This window comes from Python bivittatus, unplaced genomic scaffold, assembly GCF_059951505.1.
Source record: "Python bivittatus isolate LINGU-HERP-01145 unplaced genomic scaffold, Pbiv_v1 ctg000700_np1212, whole genome shotgun sequence".
NCBI classification, from domain to species: domain Eukaryota; kingdom Metazoa; phylum Chordata; class Lepidosauria; order Squamata; family Pythonidae; genus Python; species Python bivittatus.
This window is the reverse complement of record NW_028277098.1, coordinates 100514110-100534029: the sequence shown is the minus strand read 5'-3', so window position 1 is coordinate 100534029 and position 19920 is coordinate 100514110. Positions and strand designations below refer to the sequence as shown.

General features: G+C 48.5%; 1 protein-coding gene across 2 annotated transcripts; it reads left to right on the top strand.

Moving 5' to 3' along the window:
- The first annotated feature begins 1448 nt into the window (after positions 1 to 1448).
- Positions 1449 to 13563, top strand: TNFRSF6B (TNF receptor superfamily member 6b). 2 transcript variants are annotated; one of them, XM_088153521.1, is made up of 5 exons: positions 1449 to 1919; positions 4174 to 4254; positions 6263 to 6638; positions 9479 to 9673; positions 10204 to 13563. In XM_088153521.1, exons 2-5 carry the CDS (start codon positions 4246 to 4248, stop codon positions 10485 to 10487), a joined length of 864 nt encoding a protein of 287 aa, XP_088009647.1. In that variant the 5' UTR covers positions 1449 to 1919; positions 4174 to 4245; the 3' UTR covers positions 10488 to 13563. The 2 variants fall into 2 exon arrangements, with proteins under 2 accessions (XP_088009647.1, XP_088009646.1); XM_088153520.1 differs by lacking the exon at positions 1449 to 1919 and adding an exon at positions 1981 to 2286.
- The last annotated feature ends 6357 nt before the right edge of the window (positions 13564 to 19920 follow it).

Sequence of the window (19920 nt, the reverse complement as noted above, 5' to 3'; positions counted from 1 at the left end):
AGCCGCAGCTCACCGAAGCTTCTGCCTTTCCATAAAATTAAGAGTTGGAAAAGGAGCTTCCTGATTCCTCCTGATTTTCGGCTGCCATAGACTGACACACTCTCCCCCTCCTCTTCCTCCTCCAAAGGTTCCCTTTCGTGGAGCTGAAAGGGTTCTCTTGCGCTCAGACTCTGGCGGGTCGCATCTCCTCGAGGTGGCCTTGGATGGGTTCAGAAGGGAGAAGGTGCTTTTAACACCGGTCCAAGGAAGGACTTCCGCCGCCGGGCTGGGAATGAGACGAAGGTCTTGGGGATGTGATAGAAAAAGACTCTGTCACAGAGAGGGGAGCTTAGCCAGGAGAAGCGGGGCAACACCTCTCCTCTCTCCCCGAAGCTGAGCTCATACATGTTTTAAAAAGGTTACTTAACTTGCCTGCCAATTGTTTATTTTGCATTTTTTTTTTTCAATTGTTCTTAGCCGCCCAGAGTTACTCGTTTGAGATGGGCGGCTGTATAAATGGAATGGATGACTGAGATAAGCCAGAAGTGAGTAACCAACCCTCCTCTGCTCAGTCCCAAGACCGTGCAATCCAAATTCACACAACCAGTAATTCCGCTGCCAGGTGTCAAAAAGTCCTCTCCCCCCCCCACCGCCCTCTTCGAGGCTCATAAAGTAATTTGGAGTTGTTCCTGACTGGAAAAAAAAATTGCCTGGTCTCTTCTAAGCCCTGATTCAACATAACCACATCTTACTGAATCAACTACGCTTGGCTGGGTTACAGAGAGTGTATCCAGGAACTTTGGCGTATGAACTGTGATGGGCGGCTTCACACACGCCATAAATGGGCTTGCTTTTGTTTCACCTCAGCGTTACACCAACGACTGTGGCTCGCACACCCACGACACAAGCAGCCTTGCAGTAGGGATGGATTAAAAAAAAGAACCTCCAGGCTCAACCATCTTTTAGGAGCAGATTCAGATTCTCAGAATGGGAGACAACCAAGAGATGCCAGGTTTTGGCTCGGAAAAATACTCTGGAGGAATGCAACGGAAACTCCATCACCGGGAATCAAGGAGACTTTGCATGACCTGGATAAAAGGGACTGGGTGGGTGGGTGGTGACACCTTCCAAAGGCCTAGGGGCCATCTGGGACAAAAAAACAAAGTCAGTTTTTCCCCCAAAGGCAACTGCTTTGCTTTAGCTTAATTTGGTTACTCCGTTCACTGAGGTTCTGAGTTTGCAGAATAGACACCCAGTGAACTGGATGCACCCCGTCTAAATGCAAACCAAGCTGAGCACCTGGTGTGATGCGGCCTCTCCCTCTTTCCTTAATCTGGTTAAATGCATATATCAGTGTTTCTCAACCTCAGCAACTTTAAGTTGGGTGGGCTTCAACTCCCAGAGTTGAAGCCCACCCAACGTAAAGTTGCTGAGGTTGAGAAACATGGGCATATAGGAACTGCGTCCGTCTCCAACCAGCCTACCTCACGGGGTAGTTGTTATGGAGGGGGAAAGAAATGGGAAGACAACGCTCTGCGCGCGACTTTGGCGCTCCTGGAGCGAAGGCGGGACGACCAACTCCAGGGCCCGTAAGGGAGACGAGAGAGACCCGGCGGACGGCGTGGCGAGCGGGGTCGTTTCCTACCGAAGGTCAGGAGACGCGCGTCGACGGGTCGAACCGGCGCCCGTAAGTGCACGCGGGGACGCGGGCAGGCGCGGCTGAGCCCCGAGAGTCCGAGGAGGCTCCGGAGCCGGACCGAGCACGGGCTCGGTTCGAGGCCGTTTCGGGATGCCCTGAGGCTGCACCGACGCGGGCTTTAAGGGCGCGATCCCACGCAGGACGCACGCCCCCCTCGAGGTGGAGTCAAGAGGACATAAGACCCGTGGCGGGCCAGCGGCGACCCAGAGCGAGCCCCGACCGCAGCAGCGCCGGCTGGAAGGTGACCGCGCCGAGGGGCGGGCGGCGGGCAGGGAGGGGGCGGGGCCGGGGGCGGGGCCGGCGCGGCCGCTTGGGACGCGGGACAGGGGCGCGCGCGGCGCCCGGCCGGGCAGGGGCGTCTGGCCGGTCGCGCGCCGCTGCAGGCTGCGCCCGGCGAGGGGCCGGGGGCCCTGGGCAGGCTCCAGCTCGGGCACCGGCAGGCGGACGGGCAGCCGGTCCCGGAGCCGGCGCGTCTCGATCCGCACCCGCGCCCTGGCCCGAAGCGCTCCGAGCGCGGCCCCGGCGCTGCGGGGTCCTGAGCGTGGGGAAAGGCAAGACGGTCCCGAAGGGAGGCAGCCCCGGTCCCGCTCACCGCCTCGGATCACCAGGTTCGCCCGCTGCAGCTCGCCTCTCAGATGCGGGGGGGGCGGGGGCGGACTGAGAGGGGACTGAAAGTGGGGGAGATGGGGGGAGAAGGAAGGGGAAGAGGGGAGGGCTACGCAGGCGTGGATCAGGGGGCGACGGCTGACAAGCCCCTTGTATTCATTTCATTCGATTGGCTCCGCCGTTGAATGCGCTGCGGGGCTTGCGGGCCTTTCGTGGCCCAGCTGGGCGCCGCCGCCGGCTTCGGAGACGTGACTCCCGGACCCAGCGCTCAAAGGCAGCGTGTGTCCCGGGTTAGAGAGAAGCTCCCCACGCCCCGAATGGAGCCCCCGTGCCTTGGATAGGCTAGGAGGGCCCGTGCTTCTCCCCAGAGGGGACCGCGCCTTCCTGGCCCCGGACGGTGATTCTCGGCGCTGCCCTCCCTTCCCCAGCGCGAGGCCTTCCGGGGGTCTGAGACTTCGGTCAAAGTTCTCTTCAGTCGGCCGCAGTTGCTGGTGACTTGTGTGTTTGCAGGGCGGCATTGCTGTTCCCTGCTTCAGAGATGGTTTTCCCACTTTCCACTTTAGCCTGTAGTCTGAGATATCCTCGTGGTCTCCCATCCAGGAACTAGCTAGAGCCAGCCCTGCTTAGCTAGCCCACCTACTTGCCTCTTGGTGACTTCATGCCAATTTTCTTGGCCACACTATGGAAATGAGTTGGCATGGCCTGGGGGGGTTTGTTTCGCCTGGTGGTCTCCCGTCCAAGGACTAGACAGGTCCTTTTTCAACATCACCTAAGGCCAGTCAATTGCTGCTGCCTGTTGAATCTTCAGCTAGTTTGGCCACTGAAGGAGGAGAGCCATATTAGTCTATGGTGGCAAAAAATCAGGGGTCGGATTCATTCATTGGTTCATGATACTACATAAGAGTTGTTTTGAGGACAGAAAGTGCAGGGGAAGGAGAAGAGTAACTAGGTTTACTTTCTAACAAAAAGGGAAATAAATGTCCTAAATAAATATATGCAAGCTGTTCCCGGATTATCTTGCTTTGCACTATGGCAATACTAATGATATGACTTACAACTCTGTAAGGTAGGCCAGTATTATGGAGAGGTTGAATAAAACCAGAAGGAGTCTGGTAGCCCCTTTTCCAGCTCGAACGTTTTAGAAGCTCACTTCATCAGATGCATGGAGCAGCTAAGCTGATGGAAGGGGGGAAGGGAGGGGAGCCCAGGGTGGTTCTGCAGGTAGGAGACAGGTTACAAACCCCTTATTAATTAGCCATTGTAGTGGGTTAAAAACCTGTTGTTGAGACTTCTGATGCGTGTGAATTCAGCAATCTCTCACTCAATGGTGCTGTAAAAGTCCAAAGTGGTCACTCGTGGAAAAAAGCACCCTGTCTTCTGTCTTTTGCTCTCCCCATCCCAATTTAAATCCTGCATCAGTCTAGCCGCTCCATGGATACAGCTCATGAAAACTTTTGCCTTTGAATACAATCTGTTAGTTGGAAAAATGCCTCTGGATGCCTGATTTTTTGCTCCTCCTACAATGTGGTTGTTATTATTATTATGTTTATTAGATTTAATATAGCTACCCAATCCCGTTTATAAGGAGAAGATGTATGTGAGCCAGAAGGAGGAGCGAGAGAGGTATCTTGGCTCCTTATTATAAATTCCAAAAAGGGAAACTGAATTCAGCTACAGCCAGAATCGTAATCTGATGATGGGGTACAATGACGGTGCATTTTATGTGTGTGGGCTGTATACATTTTTCTGCTGGTCTTTGGCCTGTGAGCATGGGTTGAGAAATGTTTATGTAGCAGGAAACATTCTTGCAACCTGTTAAAATGTTTTCCTGCATTCAAGAACAGTGCTGTAGTAATAATTTGCTTTCTGTTTCTTATTTCCCTGCTCAGAATTGTAAGAAGAGGACGTTCCCACTGTGTGAGGAGTTCATACAGCTGCCAACGTCTTGGAATTCCCAGAGAATGAATTGGGTTGGTGACCTTTTCAAGAGTATGAAAAATCTGTTCCCAGTAATAAATCTGAGGAGGCTTTTCCAATGCTGGGAGAATGAACAGGAGTGTTTAATGTTAAGTCTGCGGTAGGCATTAGGGCTTTTGCACAGCTCCGGGTTGTGCGCCAGTTACGCCCTTTCCTGGATCGGGGTGCCCTTCAAATGGTCACTCATGCCCTTGTTATCTCCCAGATAGACTACTGCAATGCGCTCTACATGGGGCTGCCCTTGAAGAGTATCCGGAAGCTTCAGCTGGTCCAGAATGCGGCCACGCGAGCTATTTTTGGGGTCCAAAGAAGGATCCATATAACACCATTGCTCTGTGAGCTGCACTGGGTACCGGTTTGCTTCCGGGTCCAATTCAAGGTGTTGGTTATCACCTTTAAATGGTGATACATGGCCTGGGGCCAGGCTACCTGAGGGACCGCTTCTCCCCCACGATTTCAACCCGTCCCACCCGATCACACAGAGAGGGCATGCTCCGGGCCCCCTCGGCAAGAGAACTCCGACTAGTGGGGTCCAGAAGGTGGGCCTTCTCTGCTGTAGCCCCCACCCTTTGGAACATTCTGCCCCTGGAGGTGCTCTGTTTAAACTAGGGAGAACTTAAGAGTATCTCTCTCATGAGCAGGAAATGGGATAATGCAATATCAGGAGGGCCCAAAGGAAAAAGGATTGCTGGGGCGTCTCAGGGCTCTGGTTCCATGCAAGCGGAGAAAAGCTTTTACTAGAAACAGGGTGCCTGACCAGAGCATGGGGGTGTCCATTCATATGGAACTTCAAGCTGGCTGTCCCAGGAAGTTTTGTTCTCAGCCAAACGAATGGGGGGACCCCAGTTGCAACGGTTTATCCCCTGCTGAAGGATGTGAAATCACACCCATCTAAAAGAAAGGAGGAGGAGGACAAAGCCACGACATGTTGTCCTACCACAAGCCAGAACAAGGGTCTTAAGATTTAAAGCTCTAAAGGGGTGTTTCTCAATTTTGGTCACTTTAAGATGTGTGGACTTCAACTTCCAGAATTAATGCTGGCTGGGGAATTCTGGTGGTGAATTCTGGATTATTGTGACTTATGGATTATTGTGACTTATGCTTCCAAGCCCACCTACAAATGGAAAGAAAGTCCACACATCTTAAAGTGGCCAAGGCTGAGAAATCCTGCTCTCAGAGGCTCAGGGGCCTGACTATCTGAGGGACCACCCCTCTCATGAGGAGCCTGATCAGATCATAGAAGTTTAAAGTTGGGAGGCACCTTGGAGGTCTGCTAGTCCAACCCCCTGCCCAGTGCAGGGATCCTTATACTATTCTGGACAAATGACTGCCCAGTCTTGTCTTGAAAACCTCCAGGGATGTTGAGAAGTTGAGATGTTAAGAAGCTAAGTGGCTTTTTGGAAGATGCCCTTTCTTGAGAGTAAATTGCAGAGAGTAAATTGCAGCTGAAGGATTTGTATTCGGTGCTACTGTGTTCCAGTAAGGAATCAGGTCTGTTCTCTTTGGTCCGTTGTTGTTCTGACTGCATTTTAACAGCTCATCTTTTGCTTTTGAACCACTGGCCACCAAAGGTGCCTGATGGGTGGAAAGGTGACGAATAGAGTGAAATAAGAAATCAGTAACACAGATTGTCCTCATTTACTGACTGCCTTGTTTAGCAACTGTTTGCAGTTACAACGGTGATGAAAAAGTCACTTTTTGGCCAATCCTTGCATTGACGACCTTCGCAGGTCTGTAAAGCAAAGGGAAGCTGAAGTCAGATTGTAAACACAGTCACAGTTTCACTTAGCAACTGCTTTGTTTAATGACCAAGTTGCTAGTCCTCAATCTGGTAGCTAAACGAGGACTAACTGCTCTCCTGCAATCTTAATGCCCGCAAAGGTTCATTCCAAGATAGCTGGTCCCTCAGATAGTTTGTGGTTCTGTATTTACAGAAGACAATTGTCTGCCAAGTTGTCTGGGAATCTCTGCTAACTTGTCTTCCTTGTTTTCCATCACTAGTGTGTGATTTGGAGTGTCTTGCTCTGGATTACTGTGACTTATGCTTCCAAGCCCACCTACAAATGGAAAGATCGAAAGACCAACGAGAAGTTGTTGTGTGAGAAGTGCCCACCAGGGACGCGTGTGGCACAACACTGCACTAAGGACATGCCCACCGTTTGCAAGCCGTGTTCAGATCAGTACTACACCCAGTATTGGAACTACCTTGAGAAATGCTTATACTGCAATGTTTTCTGCAATACCATGGAAGTGGAGGTGGTGGCATGCAACAGGACACACAACAGGGTGTGCCAGTGCAAGCCAGGCTACCATTCTGAGTGGTTCTTTTGCACTGAGCACTCAAAATGCCCTGCAGGAAGTGGAGTGGTTCAGCCAGGTACGTACAGGAGGAGGAACTCAGTAATTCTGCTCTCGGGGTGATAAACTCTGATTGATCAGGAACAGACCGGCATCACTTGGAACTTTGGATGGGATGGGAAGTCTAAAGGATCTCTTTAAATCAGTGTTTTTCAACCTTGGCAACTTTAAGATGTGTGGACTTCAACTCCCAGAATTCCCCAGCCAGTGTACACATATCTTAAAGTTGCTGAGACTGAGAAACACTGGACTAAATGAAGTAGCAGAACTCTGACCCAGGATTCAGACTTTACACCAGCCTGATCCCAATGCCTGTAAGTCAGGTTAATGAATAGGGTCTTTAATTGTGTGGAAAGAGACTAAATCAAAATTTAGCATGTCTGTAGGGAGAAAGAGGAGGAGGCAGAATGGTTGGGTTTGCCCAATGCTTTATTACTGAATTAGCCCCGATTTCTCTGGGTTGCATAATACGTCAAGTCATTAATAGACCAAACAGCTCAGATTCTCCCCTTACCCTAAAAAGACCTAAACAGGGTTAAAACTGACCAAGCTTAGGCTGCAAACATCTGGGTGATGTTAGATGCCAGCCAACAGATAGAGCATTCTAACTCCTGGCTTCTTGACATCCCTCTGAGTCTTGCAGTTCCTGTGCAAATGCAGCCATTATGTTTTTACCAGACCTGGTTGAGCATGCAGGAAGCCAGCTCCTGTGTAGGTTTCAGACTCTGGCTGAGTCAGGTCTTTTTTAGGACTGACCAAAGTGGCACAAGAGAGACTGCAAGGTTTTGAGCCCTCCGGAGGTCTTCCACTGAGATGTCTCTAAAACAAGGGATGAAGAAGAATAGAAAAGTCCAAAAATCAGGGTTCAGTCAGGAGCTCCTTGTAGCTCACAGACCTCAAAGTGGAGACTGGAAACCGAGTTGTTTCAGGCGTCAGGTTTTTTGAGACAGAAAAACAATGGCGGACTCCTTGCTCCCCAGCTCTTGATGACAAAGCAGCCATTTGGGTACCACAAGGGGCCTCCATGGGACCAGGTTAAAAAAGTCAAGATGGTGGCTGTGAGTACTGTCAAACCCGTGGCCTTTTCTAACATGCATTGTTGGTAATGTGGGGCTGTCATCCCCCAATTGCAGGGCACAGGGCAGAACTGATTTTTTGCAAATAGTTGGTGGACTTTTATGAGCTGTCAGCAAGTTGAGATGCAGGCAAGAAGCCTGGGGTAGTAATGCAACCCTAGTTAAGATGAATGTGATCATGGGGTAGAATGCAGGCTTGAAGAAAATTTGGTTGCAATTGATGAGTGACCCAGAGAGCTGGAAAACCAATAGACCCGCATTTTGGCAGGATCAGATTCATTCTTAAGCAGACTCTGCTAGTAGAAATTTCCAAGCCACGTATAACCAATGGTCCTTTATTTTATTGTATTTTATTGTATTTTATTTATTTATTTTATTTAATATTGTATTGTATTTTGTCATGCACTTATAAGGCCATCTAACTCAAGCAATGTGACTTTAGGTAGTGTACAACACAAATTAATATCAACAATAAATAATCCTAAGGTTCCTTCCAACCCCATGATTCTACGATTCTACGATTTAAAAAAAAACCCAAAACCCAATAGAAAAGTCCAAAATCAGATTTTGATTAAAAAACGAAAAAACAAAACCCAATATATCAAATGGTGTTCCAAACGGGATAGTAAAAACAACCAAAAAGAGCTCCATTCAGCTAGACCAGTCTTTCTCAAACTTGACCACTTGAAGATGTGTGGACTTCAACTCCCAGACTTCTCCAGCCAACCATACTGGCTGGGGAATTCTGGTTGTTGACGTCCATGCATCTTCAAGTGGCCAAGGTTGAGAAACACTGAGCTTGACCCAGATGCCTGGTCTTAATTCATGGTTGTGGCTTCATGTTTACTTTTTGACAACACTCCCCCTACCCCACTGTGGAGATCCCTGGCTGAACTCTATTACATGGCTGCCAGATCTCTGATATTCATAGCAGAACTTCTGTTTTCCTTCTGGGTTAGAGGATTGTCCAACTTCATTGATCTTTCTTTTTTTTAGAAAGCTAGTGGAGCTGAGAAGAACACAAACTTATGTTCTGGAAGGTTTGCAGTTAAAGCATTGTTCTGTCATGATTCAAATACAGACTTTGCAGTTTCTCTAATCTTGTGTGGTGTATGAGAGAGAGGGAGAGACAGCAAGAATGCTCAGGACAGTCTTTCCATAACCTGAGTGCAAGTTTCAGTTCCCAGAATTCCCCAGCCCACTTGGCCATTGCTGAGAATTCTGGGAACAGATGACTAGGTTGGGGAAAACTGGCATAAAACTTGATCGATAGTGAGTTTGGCTGAAGCTCTGCGTGGTAAGAAGAAACCACCAGATAATTAAGCTAGGTTTATCATAATATGGGATGTATAAAGAAGGTTTATTATGACGGAGGGGCAAAACCAAGCAAACAAGCTGACGATGCTCGTTCTGCCTTGCGCTCTGGGGAAGCTGCTGTGAGCTTCATCCATCAACCTCTAAGGCAGGGGCTCTTGGGCTGCTTGGAGCCCCCGGACTCAAACCACCACTTTGCAAGGTCCAACTCTGGGTGAGCTGTTGCAACGCAGGTAGAGATTCATACCAGCTTTCTCCAGTCTGGCACCCGAGACTGCAGTACCCAGAATCCTCAGCCAGCATGGTTCCAAGGGTGTGCTGGCTAGGAAGTCTGGGAGTCGTAGTCTCAATCTGTCTGCAAGGCGCCAGCTTGGGAAAGCTGCTTCATGCATTTGTTAGCAGCACCATGTCGCCGCTGGGAGTCATTTGAGAGAAAGCCGGACGTTCTTCCCTGCTTCCTCCTTTCTAGGCAACCCACAAGAAGATACCACGTGCAGACCTTGTTCAGAGGGGACCTTCTCCAGCAAACATTCCAACAAAGATGACTGCCAGCCCCACCAGAACTGCTCTGAGCAGGGCCTTCAGGTCAATGTTCCTGGCAACCGGTTCCACGATACCCTGTGCACTACCTGCCAGGATGGCAAAGGCTTGGAGGAGGGGTCAGGTAAGACCCGCACTTGGAATGAGTTCAGACAACTTGGCAAGTTGAAACATTTGTGTAGGATTAATGTGGTGGTTATCCATTAGGAAACTAATTTTTCCCTCTTCTTATTAATCTCTGAAGAATTTGGGGGAGGGGGTTAATGCTTCAGATGAAAACTCCAACCTCATTGATTGCCTGCGTTCACATGAGACACTAATCCCTAATCCTGAGTTCCCCAAAATCAGAATTGTGCAGCTCAAGTTACAGGCCGTGCCAACGAATGAAACCATCCGATGGCTGCATGTGTTGATGATGTGTGCATCTTGCACACCACCTGATGAGACATAATGGCTGGGTGTCCTACATCATGCTAAACAATAAACTTGTTGCTCATATTTTATCTTTGCCTACCATGGTGTGCAGATTTAACTGTTGTTTAATCCGAGGCGGCTGAGACAGAGGTTCTGTGCATGGTGCAGAAGCTGATGTGCCTTATGCACAGCACCCCTTATTTGGTTCTGATGGTTTTTCACCCAATCTTTCTTCTCTAGGAAGCGGAGACTGTCAAGAAGCTGCAATTGACTTTGTACCATTTCACCTCAAGTCCGTACGACGGCTGCGGCGCCTGCACCGTAAGCTTGGTAAAAATCCTGCTGGGAGGGACAAGCAGAAGACTAGAGAAGAGCTCCAGGTGGACCTTCACACCCACCTCATTCAGCTCAAGAACGTGCATGGGAAAGAGCAAGTGTGGGAGATGCTCCAGGGAGCCCTGGAGAAGATGAAATTGCAAAACATTTTGGAGACAATCCAGAAGCAGTTCCTTGTGGGTTTATGAGACAACTCTTACAGATAGTCCTCGCTAAACGGCCATTCGTTCAGCGACTGTTTGAAATTTCAACAGCGTTAAAAAAATGGATTTACAATTGTGCCCGAAGATACGGCCATTGCAGCATCCCTGCGGTCACGTGATCAAAATTCGGGCTTTTGGCAGCCCACCAGCACTTACGACTGCAGGGGTGCTGCAACTCCCCCACCCGTCTGTCTACCCCACATCTATGCCTTTTTGGCCGCGCCACACAGCAGCACTTGGCAGCAGCAGCACCAGGGCTGGGCTGAAGTAAGAGGCCCGAGGCCTTCAGCAGCCTCAGCCAGCTGCCACTACCCCCAGTCCTCGACTTCAGTCTCAGCACCGTCACCGAGAAATGCCACCTCCAGCCCCACCCCACTGGCCTTTGCTGCCTCGTCCCGTTCCCCAAGCCGCGCCTCCTGTTCCTTCCCTAAAGCCGTCCCGTTCCTTCCCGAAGCTGTGCGTCCCGTACCTTCTGCAAGCCACGCCTCTCACTCTTTCCCTAAAGCCGGCATCCCATTGTCGCGATCCTTCGGAAACCTTCTGGTCTCGCAAGAATGGGACACACTTACGGCTAGTTGCCAAGCAACCCACAATCGTGCGATTGCCATTTGCAACCTTCCCTGCCAGCTTCCTCAGAAAATCAATGGGGGAGCCGGCAGGGAAGGTCCAAAGTTGCTGGGGTAAGTCTCCCCCACTTGCACATTCTCCCCAGCCCCTCTGTGCTCACACTGCACCGGCCGCTCGCACACCCCCATGCACCCTCCCCGATCCACGCACCATCCCTGACCTGCATGGCACCTCTCACGCACCCCCACACAACCTCCCCGACCCATGCTGTACCCCCACGCACCCTTCCCAATCCGTGCCTCACCACAACACACCCTCCCCAATCCTTGCAGCACTCTCACGCACCCCCGTGCACCCCTCCTGACCCACACCACATCCTGTGCATCCTCCCCAACCCATGCAGCACCTCTTGAGCACCCGTGCACTTGTGCACACCCTTCCCAACCCATGCGGCACCTCTTGCACACCCCCTCGCACTGTTGTGCACCCTCCCTGACCCTCCCCCTCACTCCCTCCCCCTCCTGGCAGCAGCCACTTATCTGCTTGCCAGCCTGGGGCTGGCAACTTCCTGCCAGCTTCCCCATGTACTTTGCTTGTGGGAAGCCAGCAGGATGTTGCAAGGAGGTCCTCGCTTAATGACCGCTGTGATTCGGTTAATGATGGCAACTGGGGCTTCAGGGATTGCCGTTGCTAAGCGATGCAGCCACATTTTACAACCTCATCACTTAGCGATGGAAATTCTGGTCCCAATTGTTGCCATAAGTCAAGGACTACCTATATACAGTATTCTTAAGATAGGTGTAAGATTGTTGTTTACATATACGTGGGCTGGGATTTTTGAGTTACATTATTTATGAACAAGCTACGTTTTTTTTTTTAAATCAGTTTCTCCCTCCTCTGCTAGGCATTTTTTGGTTGTTGTTGAGTGAGAAAAAAGGAAACCAAACTCAATCCTCAAAATATGTTAGTAGGAAAGGCAACTTCCATGTGAGTTTCAACCTTGCAGCCTTCTTCAGTGGCAGAGGCCATGGCAGGGAATGGGTCAGCTGCATCAGAGGAGAATTAGGCGCATCAATTAGGAGTCATGCTTCCACAGCTTGGCATGCACATCTTATTTCCAGTGCGCTCCTGAGTTTTGGCCTGTGCCCCGTTTCTTCTCTCTTTGAATAGAGATCTGCAGGGGAGGCACGTGACATCACAGGTGTCCCATCATCATTCCACGAACGATGGGCTTACACCCTTTTTGTGCTACATGAGGCGAGTACGTAAGTATTGTTATCTGCGTGATGATGTCATGACACATGATGCTGTTGGCTAGATGCCTCTGATCCAACTTTCCTTGATTCTTTCGGGCAAAAAAAAAAAAAATACTCCCATTACAGCGTCCAATGCTTAGGTGCAAGTTTGCCAACTGTGCCTGTCCATGAAATGCTGCAATTTTTATGTCACCGAAGATGATAAGGTTGCATGTCACCACTGGCTTGGGAAGGGCCCATTCTGCAAATCTTGTTCTGAAGTGTCAACGTGCCAAACTGCCCCTCCCTTCTTAGGTAATTGCCTTAGCCTTCTTAGGTAATTGTCATCTAGGGCAGTGTTTCTCAACCTTGGGAACTTTAAGATGTGTGGACTTCAACTGCCAGAATTCCCCATCCAGACATCTTAAAGTTCCCAAGGTTGAGAAACACAGATCTAGGGATTAGTTGGGGTGATTGTGTGTGTTTCTAGGAATTAGAGTTTTTTTTTAATTTTCACTTCTAGGAATTAGTTTGTTTCTCCAGAACTTGAATATAAATTTCTCAGAGGTGGCTTGTCCTCATAGGTAATCACCTAAAGAGCCAAACAGGGCACCAGCTCTGAGAAATGCAAATATTTTTGGATGGAATGGGGGTGCCACCTGCATTGTTTCCAAGGGCACCAGTTGTAGGCAGCTGAACTGAACTGAAAAAAAGTATCTTCCCCATTTCCTAACCTAATCACTCTTTATATCAGATGGTCAGTTACATTTCAAACAAGGGTGGCTTGTTACTTGCACTTTCAGTGAACTTCAAAAACCGCTTTGGGATCCTTTGGAGAGGTTTCTATGTTTGTGTTGCTTTCACACATTTGGGGCAGGGAAGAACAGCAACCGTGCGTCAGAAAAACAAGGGAGGAAGTTGGGATGGAGCAAGTGATTTGAGTCAGATTTGAGTCCTGGGTAAGCTGGTTGATGGTCTCCAGATTATTCTGAAGCTCAGCTCCCAATAGCTGTAGTCCAGAGGAAGAAATTTGGGGAACTGTACCCCAAAATATTGGAGGGCACAAGTTCCTTGGCGAAAATTTGTCTCACCTCATCTCAGGACCTTCACAACACTGGACAAACGACACGTTCCTGACGTCCTGGGCCCATAACCTGTCAAGATTTGCTTGATTAAAGCAGGAATCTGTCCACTAGGTCTTCAGGTCCTAGTTGAAGAAAGTACTCAGACACAATAAATAAAAACATCTATTACCTCTGTTTTCAATGAAATCCTAAATTTACCTTATTATCAGTAATAGCCTCAAAGACCCATGTGTATCTACTTTTGTTTTTCTAAGAGTTATATTTTTTTAAGCTTATATGCAATAAAGGAAAGTGGTTGAAATATTAATAAAATACAGTGGTACCTCGGTTCACGAACACTTCTGTTCACGAACAATTTGGTTCACGAACAGCTCCATTCGCAAAATTTTGCCTCCGCGAACGCCGGATCGGGTGACGAACAGGATCCGCAGCCATTTTCCCCCCCGTGACACATGATCACGGCTTCCTGTAGGGAGGGGGACTCTCCCTCCAAGCAATAACCGCCTCCCCGCCCGCCTTCCTGTCCTCCACGCCAGAAGTCACCTCGAGCAAGGTTAGCGTTCTCTCTCTTCGTGCTGTACTTTGTGTCATATTTTTGCGGTTTAAAAAAAAAACAAACATGGTTCAGAATGGATTAACCATAATTACATTGAACCTTATGGGGAAATTTGATTCGGGACGCGATCAAAAATCGATTGGCGACCAAATTCGGAGGGGTCAGAATGGATTAACCGTATTTACATTGAACCTTATGGGAAAATTTGATTCGGTTCACGACCAATTCGGTTCGCGACCAGAGTTGCGGAACGAATTAAGTTTGTGAACCGAGGTACCACTGTACACTGGCTCCTGCTTTTGCATCCTTTGAGGCAACTCATCCCTCCACCCCCAAAATCACCCCCTAAAATTTATTTTTATTTATTAAATTTGTGTGCCACCCATCTCCCCCAGCAGATTACAAGGGTCAGTCCTTTGAGGTTGCCCAGACAAGAAGCACAACCAGGAGTAACTTGCTCTGTCTTTATGGGAAGGTTAAATTAACAGAATCTTCCAAGTCTGAAAGGATTTCAATTTCAATCTACCTTCTTCAACCTGCCTTCTCTAGGAGTGGAGTCTGAGGCGGCTTGGGAGTTCGCGGCCACCGTGATGGCCGTGGGCCTATTCCAGGTCATCCAGAGCCCAACACAGGACAGTGGTCACACTCCGGATCTGGTGTTCCTCTCAGAGTGGTGGCTGTGTGATCTGAAATTGGGGGAGCTCTTGGTGTCTCCTTTGTCATGGTCAGATCACACCTTGATTACCATGGGATCCTCTAGTGCCACTGTCCACTGCAGAGAGGCTGGACCCATTAGACTGGCCCGTCCTAGAGACGGATGGACCCAGGTGGGTTTCAGAGGGAGCTGGGGGTGGTTCCTGCTGGTCCGCTGCACAGTTCATCCAAAGCCTCAGTCACCGCTTGGAATAAAGGGGTGGCTGAGGCGTTGGATCAGATCATGCCCATGCCACCTCTCCCCTCTCGGGGATCCCGCCACTCCCTGGGGTTTATGGAGAAACTGAGGGAGATGAAACGGTGCACAATTTGGGGGTCCTCCTAGACTCACGACTCCTGCTCAAAGTGCAGGTGGCAGTTGTGGCTGGGAGGGCCTTTGCACTGCTTCATGTGCACCAGTTGTGCCCCTTCCCGGATTGGAGGATCTGATCACAGCCACTCAGGCCCTAGTCAACTCCAGGTTGGACTACTATAATGCACTTTACATGGGGCTGCCCTTGAAGAGTATCTGGAAGCTTCAACAGGTGAGAATGCAGCAGTGCGGGCAGTCGTGTGCTCCCAGAAAAGCTGATATTTTGCTGCCAGTCTGCTTCCGGGTCCAATTCAAGGTGCTGGTTTTAACTTTCAAAGGCTTTCACGGCATGGGGCCGGGTTATCTGCGGGACCACCTCTCCCCGATTACATCAGCCCGTCTCATTAAATCTGGCAGAGGAGGCACGTTGCGGGTACCATCTGCCAGAGACCTACATTTGATGGGTCCCAGGAGGCGGCCCTTCTCTGCCATGGCGCCCACCCTATGGAACATCCTCCCTCCCGTAGGTCCGCTTAGCTGTCGTTTAGGAAGCCCCTCAAGACCTGGCTATGTCCCCAGGCCTGGGGGTCCCTGGGAACCAGAGGCGTTCTTAGATGGCGCCACTGCGGTTGATCTTTTCACTGTCTCTGTGTGGTTTGTATATTTTAATTATTACCATGTTTTTCATTTTTAATAATGACTTTTATATTTTATAATGATTTTTTAAATTGTTGTACACTGCCAGAGTCACTTCTTGTGAGGTGGGCAGCCATATAAATGTGATTTTTAAATACATACCTATTTACATACATACAGAAATGTCTCCCCTCCTTTCCTTCTACTCTTCGGAAAACTAGGGAGGGGCCCTTCTGAAAGGCTTCCCACCCCTCCTCTCCTGCTGTGGGCTGAGATACCTTTTACATGCTGGTGGTCCAGACTGTGGCTGTTCCTCCTGTCTCCCAAAGTCATTGCCACAGGTTGCCATGGCCTTTCCTGCTGTTCTCACCGTTGGTCCCACCTCATTTTGGCTGCAACCCATTTCTTCTGAAGTTTCCATAGGGAAACCAAGGAAGAGAGCCTACATCTTGACTGATGATCGATTGATCGATTATGTGCTAATCAATAATTGCCTAAGTCAGCATTGACTCTTAGCAACCACAGTTATATTTTTTGTTTGTTTGTTACTTATTCATAGCATTTCTATGGCTGCCAAATCCCACCTCTCTCTGTCCCCTGCGCCCAATAAGCTGGCAGCAAGGCCTGACAGCCGAGTGGCGATTGGCTGCTTTGGAACTAAGGCAGAAATTTGAAATCTCTGAATGGCAGTTGGGAGTGAGGGAAGGAGGAGGGAAGCGACTCAGATGCCTGTGGGCAAGATAGGGCTTGCCGGGGTGCTGGGAGATGACGGGTGAGCCCCCTTCCTCCTTTGAGGGAAGGGGCCCTTGGGGACATGCCGGAATGGGGGAGCGGGGGTGCAGTTTTCCTCACAGACTGCGGCTCCTTTTGTTCACCCTCCCCCCAGCAAAGTGGCAGGTGGAGAAGGGGGGGACAGGGAGGGGGAAGCAGTTTCACTGGGGCTCTCCCGGGGGTCATGAGGGGAAGGCAAACAGCACAAGCCTATATTATATGCGGAAAGGAAAGAGGGAAGGAGGGAGGGAGGGAGGGAAGGAAGGAAGGAAGGAAGATTTCCGACACTCCCTGCCAGCTTCCCACAAGCAAAGTCAATGGGAAAGCTGCCAGGAAGTTGGAAGTCGTTCCCGCTCCCACTGCTTTTTTGCCCTTGGTCATTCTGTTTAGATAAAGAAATATCTCTGAAATGATGACTCAACAGGTCATGGGTTGTCTAGTTAAGATATAGATTCTGTACGTTTAAAAGAAAAAAGAAAAATTTTGGATGTGGTACAAATCCATGCCAATCTTATCTTATGCCAATTTTTTTCAAGTATGATGTTTGTAGTAAATTTAATATTCTTCTGCCACTGAAAACCCCATTGTTGTACCTCTATTACTGTATTCAAATTCTGCATTTGTTCAATAATACAATCTTTGACCTGTCTGGAATCTGAGTCAAACTTCATTAATAACTTATAAATTAAGTCCAACAGCTGGTTGGCATTGCGTGTTATACGATTTTCAAATTCAGTCAAATGTCTCTGAATTCCCTCTTGATTCTGTAACTCTTTCAGCATATCTGGAGATACTGAACCCAGTCAAATGGAGTAGAACCTCGTGAATTAAGAGACTCAAGAGAATTTATCTTTATCCTGTTAATAACAAAAACTTCCCATTTAAACAAATTATTGACTTTCCACTGAGCAAATGCCTTCATGTGTTCATCTTCATGAAAGTAAATGTTTAATAAGGTAAAGATTCATTTTTTTCCTCTTGTGAGAAGGCAGGGAGAAGTGAGGGCCTCAAACGAACCATGTTTGCTAGGGGAGAGCGCTGTGCACCATGGGGCAGCCTTGGGGGGATGACAGGAGGGAGGATGGGCAGAAGGCACACTCGCATCAGAGTGGAGAAGGACGGCAGGAGGGAGGAAAGACTGCAGGCAAGAGGCACGTTCGCTCCAGAGTGAAGAGAAACGGCAGGGGGCGGCTGTCGGGTCAAGTGGGGATTGGAATGTGTATGGCGCTGATTGGATTCGGAAAGTGGAATGTCTGCGGTTTTGCGGTTAATTAGCGGCGCTCCGGGGTGGTAAAAAAGGTGAGATTGTGAGCCAAGCCCTCGTAGGAGGGGGAGGACAGATAGGGGGTATAAAAACCTGTCAGACCTTGCTTCGGGGTTCCTCCATTGCTGCGGGAGGGACCCACCTTTGCAAACGTGCCCAATAAAAACTTCTGTCTACTGGATAACCGAACCCGTGTCTGTCGTTTTCTGACACTCTATTTATCCCAAATTTTCACAACTAGTATAGTGAGGGTGTAACACTGCTGTCATGACTTGCTTCCCCCCAGACCCTGGAGAACGCCTTGTTATGGCTGAAATGGGACATTTCCCTCTGCCTGTAATGGGCTGTGAGAATCACCTTGAGGAACAGGAGGAAGAGCCAAGGAACAGCCAAGGCGATAGTCAGATAAGAGAAATCTGAGTCCAAAGCAGGAATGGAATATGAGAAAGCGTCTCAGATGTGACCCTCCCTCGTTCTCTTTAGGATAAAGGCACAGAGTGGGGAGGCCCACTGAGAGATGCAAAATTGATGTCAGCCCTACAAGGTAGACCAGACACCAAAGTTATGAATACTAAAACTACTTTTGTTATAGGGTTACTTGTTGCAGCCAAAACCTGGCTCACCTAAAGCACCCAAATCACTTTGAAGATACAACAGCATTTGAATTAGCATTCAAACAATAACAGTATATACTGGGCTCCCAGCAAAGCATTGACCCTTTGCCGAACAAAGCAGAATCAGAGCTTATATACCTTTGGCCTACTCCACTGCAAAGGCAAGATAAAGAAAAAGGCAGACACAGCGTAAATTACAGCATGACATTGGAATGTTGCTGATAAACCCATCCGTGTGACCTTATTATTATTTATCCTTTCCTACTAGGTCAGCATGGTAGCTACACTGAGATATGGCCAGTGAATAGAAACTATTGAGTTTACTGGGCCATAGGTTCCTGACTGACTCTTTTCTCCATTATCACTCAAGGTCAACTCAGCTTACTGGAAGTGTAGAAAATACCCACCCAAAAAAAGATGCATATTGGCAAATTGAAGGCTTAAAGTAAGAGAAATGTCTGTTGGAAGTGTATTTTAAGAAAAAATGCATTAAAACGGGTCCAGTACAAATATGAATGAAAACGTGTGAATTCAAACAGAAACTAAAAAAAAATAAAGACATCAGATCTGATATGTAAAAGGGGCAAAAGTTGAAAATCGGTCCCCAAATGAGAACATTGAAAAGCTAAGCTGCTTTGTCTGTGCTTGTCTGTTTAGGGTGAATGCCCTGGGTGGGAGATTACCCTTTTTATCCAACAGCACATTTTTTTCAGCAGCTTTCTCCTAGCCTTGATGCATCTCCAAACTGTTTTGATCATGGCATAATTCTAGATCAGTGTTCTGATCAAGAATTATGCCAGGATCATGGCTGGCTGAGGAATTCTGGGAGTTGAAGTCCACACATCTTAAAGTGGCCAAGTTTGAAAAACACTTTCTAGATCATTCTGTCTGAGGTCAAAATAGCCACTGCCAGGAATCCCTGTCGGTCTTTGTAATGGTTACCATGCCCTGCACCTACCCAAATTTTCTGAATGACACCATATTGAGTATATTTACTTTTATGATGAAAGAGTTGGGTAAAAGAAACAATATGACCCAATGGTTACAGAATTAGGCAAGGACTAGTCAGCCGTAGGCTCAAGAGGTGACTTGGGGCTCACCTCTCTTATCCTGGCTTATCCTGTATTTATTGCCCTGAGCTGCAAAAGGCATGATGTAAAAGGATCAAGAATTGCTTTAAAAAGCCAAAGAAATGCATACACTTCTAAATATATAACTATACTTCTTGAAATTAAGAAATAAGCTCTAGTTAGGATGGTTTCTCATTTAGTTTTCCTTTCTTAAAAACTGTACCTCCCCCCCTCCCCCCCGTTTCCTTTCTGCTTGGCCAAATTAATACCGTCTCCCATTTCTCTCTTCCATCTTCCCTTGCAGTAAAAGTGTTGGAACTCAAAATTAGAACAAGGGAATGGATGAGTGGGGGTGATGCAGTTCTGTTCTGAAAGCATTATTTGTCCCCATAGGAAAAGAAAATGAAGATCAGGGCGTACTTATAAATAAACTGGGGGTGCTGGTTTTTCCTTGATCTTGAGCACTGGGAACCTCCCAGTATCTCTGAAGGCCAACAATATCTTGAAGAGTGTCAAAAGGAGTGTAGAGTCCAGATCCTGGGAAGTGATTGTCCCATGCCACTCTGCCTTGGTCAGGCCTCACCTGAAGCATTTTCTTCAGTTCTGTGCACCGC